Genomic DNA, 2,198 nt, shown 5'->3' with positions numbered 1-2,198 from the left:
TTGAAAAATCCAGTGTGCTCTGCAATTTGTTTTTGTATTTGAAGACAGCATATACAGACTATCTGTTATTTCAACAAACTATTAAAAAGTGTCTCATTGGAATTCCTTCTGACAAAAATATAAAATAGTAGTCTAATATTTTCTTCTATTATAAAATTATATAAATTCCCTCGTCATTTAGCGTATATTTATTTTCCCATAAGAGTAGTACCATTCATGACAATTATTTTTTTAAAGATTTATTTATTTATTATTTATACAAGCACTGGGTACAGTCATAAGCGCCGGAGGGTGAGAGAATTCACCAGAGACAGAGCGGGATGCAGAACAGGCAGACTGATGAAGTACACTGCTGAGGAGAGCAGCAGGTGGGGCAGGAGAGGTCTGTGCACCATGTGGGACCCTCAGTGGTGGCCAGGGATCTACCACTGTTGCAGAGGCTGCAGGCAGCTTCACAGTCAAGTGCTCAACCACTGTGCTCCTGGGGAGGCCCTCATGACAATTATTTTAATAAAACAAAACAAAAATTATTTGGTGTGATATAATGATTTGGGAGAAATTATTCTAGAGAAAAACACCTTTATGCACTAGATAAATGGACATTTCCAATTATCTCTGATTTTTGTTTGGAAATAGATTTAAGGAAATAGGAAAACAGAAAAGGGGAAATACTGTTCAGTATCATAGAGAAAAGAAAGTTTACTAATGTGAGTTAATAAATTAAATGGGAATTTTGAATTAAAAGACATAGAAATTCTATGATATAAGTGAAAGATCAAGTTCTATGTCAAATCTGATTAAGCATAATTTCTGAGTCCGAGTCTCTGGCTTCTGAAATTATGGGTACTTCTTTCCTACAACTACTGTCCTTTTGTAGTTTCCATCACAAAGAATCTTTTCAGGTCCCTCTTTATGTCTTTGTTCCTCAGACTATAGATGAAAGGGTTCAGCATGGGTGTGACCACAGTGTACATCACAGAGGCTATTGCACTTGAGTGTGAGCTATTGGTAGCAGCAGAGCTAAAGTACACTGCTAGAACTTTGCAATAAAATAAAAAGACAACTGAGAGGTGAGAGGCACAGGTGGAAAATGGTTTATATTTGCCCTGAGCAGATGAGATTCTATGTATGGAGGAAACTATCTTAGAATAAGAGTAAAGGATACCTGCTAAAGGACCACCACCCAAAAGAAGAGCTGCAAAATACAAAACCATGTTATTAAGAAAGGAGTCAGAACAGGCAAGTTGGACCATTTGATTGAGTTCACAGAAAAAGTGGGGGATTTCCACATCTGTGTAGTATGGCAGCCATAAAAACATTAAGCATTCTAGCAAGGAATTCAGACCACTGATGACCCAGGGCACCAGAACCAGCAGTCCACAGAGTTGGGGTTTCATAATGACTATGTAGTGCAGGGGGTGGCAGATGGCCACAAACCTGTCATAGGCCATCACTGTTGAAAGAACATCATCTAGTCCTGCAAAGAGCAGGTAAAAGTATATCTGGGTGATGCAGCCTCCATAGGTTGTGACTTTGCTCTGTGTCTGGATGTTCAACTGCATCTTGGGGATGGTGGTGGAGGTGAAAGCAAAGGAAAGATTGGAGAGAAAGAAGTACATGGGGGTCTGGAGATGGGAGTTAGAACTGACAGCCAGGATGATGAGCAGATTTCCAAACAGATTGATCAGGTGCATGGCAAGGAAAAGCCCAAATATGAGGGCATGGGATTCTGGTTTCTCTGAAAGTCCCAGAAGAACAAATTTTGAAATTTGTGTATCATTGCCTGGTTTCATAATGGAGGTGACTTCAGGAGAGAGGGAGAAATACATTATTTTCACACAAACTCAGATTATTCACATAATTTGAAATACTACCATTAATATTTTGCAGTCAAGAAATTAATTTTAATATTTTGTCATGGATCAGGTTCTTTTATGGATTATTAGTACTACTTATGATAAGGAAACTTTGTCCCAATAATCTCTTCCCCTCACTGGTTATATATTCTATAATTTTAATAGTCTCTGTGTGTGTGTTTGTGTATGTATGTATGTGTGTGTGTATATTTATATGATATGATAAGGAAACTATCCCAATAAGCTCTTCCCCTCACTGGTTATTTATTCTATAATTTTAACAGTCTCCATGTGTGTGTGTTTACATATGTGTGTGTATATATATATGACATATATATGACA

The 2,198-nt window shown here is 37.7% G+C and overlaps 1 protein-coding gene across 1 annotated transcript; it reads right to left on the bottom strand.

The window, feature by feature from the left end:
* Positions 1 to 860: 860 nt before the first annotated feature.
* On the bottom strand, positions 861 to 1,625 carry LOC119242214 (olfactory receptor 7A5-like). Its single transcript, XM_037507964.1, has one exon. The coding sequence runs from the start codon at positions 1,617 to 1,619 to the stop codon at positions 861 to 863; it is 759 nt and encodes a 252-aa protein (XP_037363861.1). The 5' UTR covers positions 1,620 to 1,625.
* Between the last annotated feature and the right edge of the window lie 573 nt (positions 1,626 to 2,198).

Source organism: Talpa occidentalis, unplaced genomic scaffold, assembly GCF_014898055.3.
Source record: "Talpa occidentalis isolate TD23 unplaced genomic scaffold, MPIMG_talOcc4v2.1 talOcc4.12, whole genome shotgun sequence".
NCBI classification, from domain to species: Eukaryota; Metazoa; Chordata; class Mammalia; order Eulipotyphla; family Talpidae; genus Talpa; species Talpa occidentalis.
Note: the sequence above shows the minus strand (reverse complement) of the source record. Positions and strands in the feature narration are given on the sequence as shown.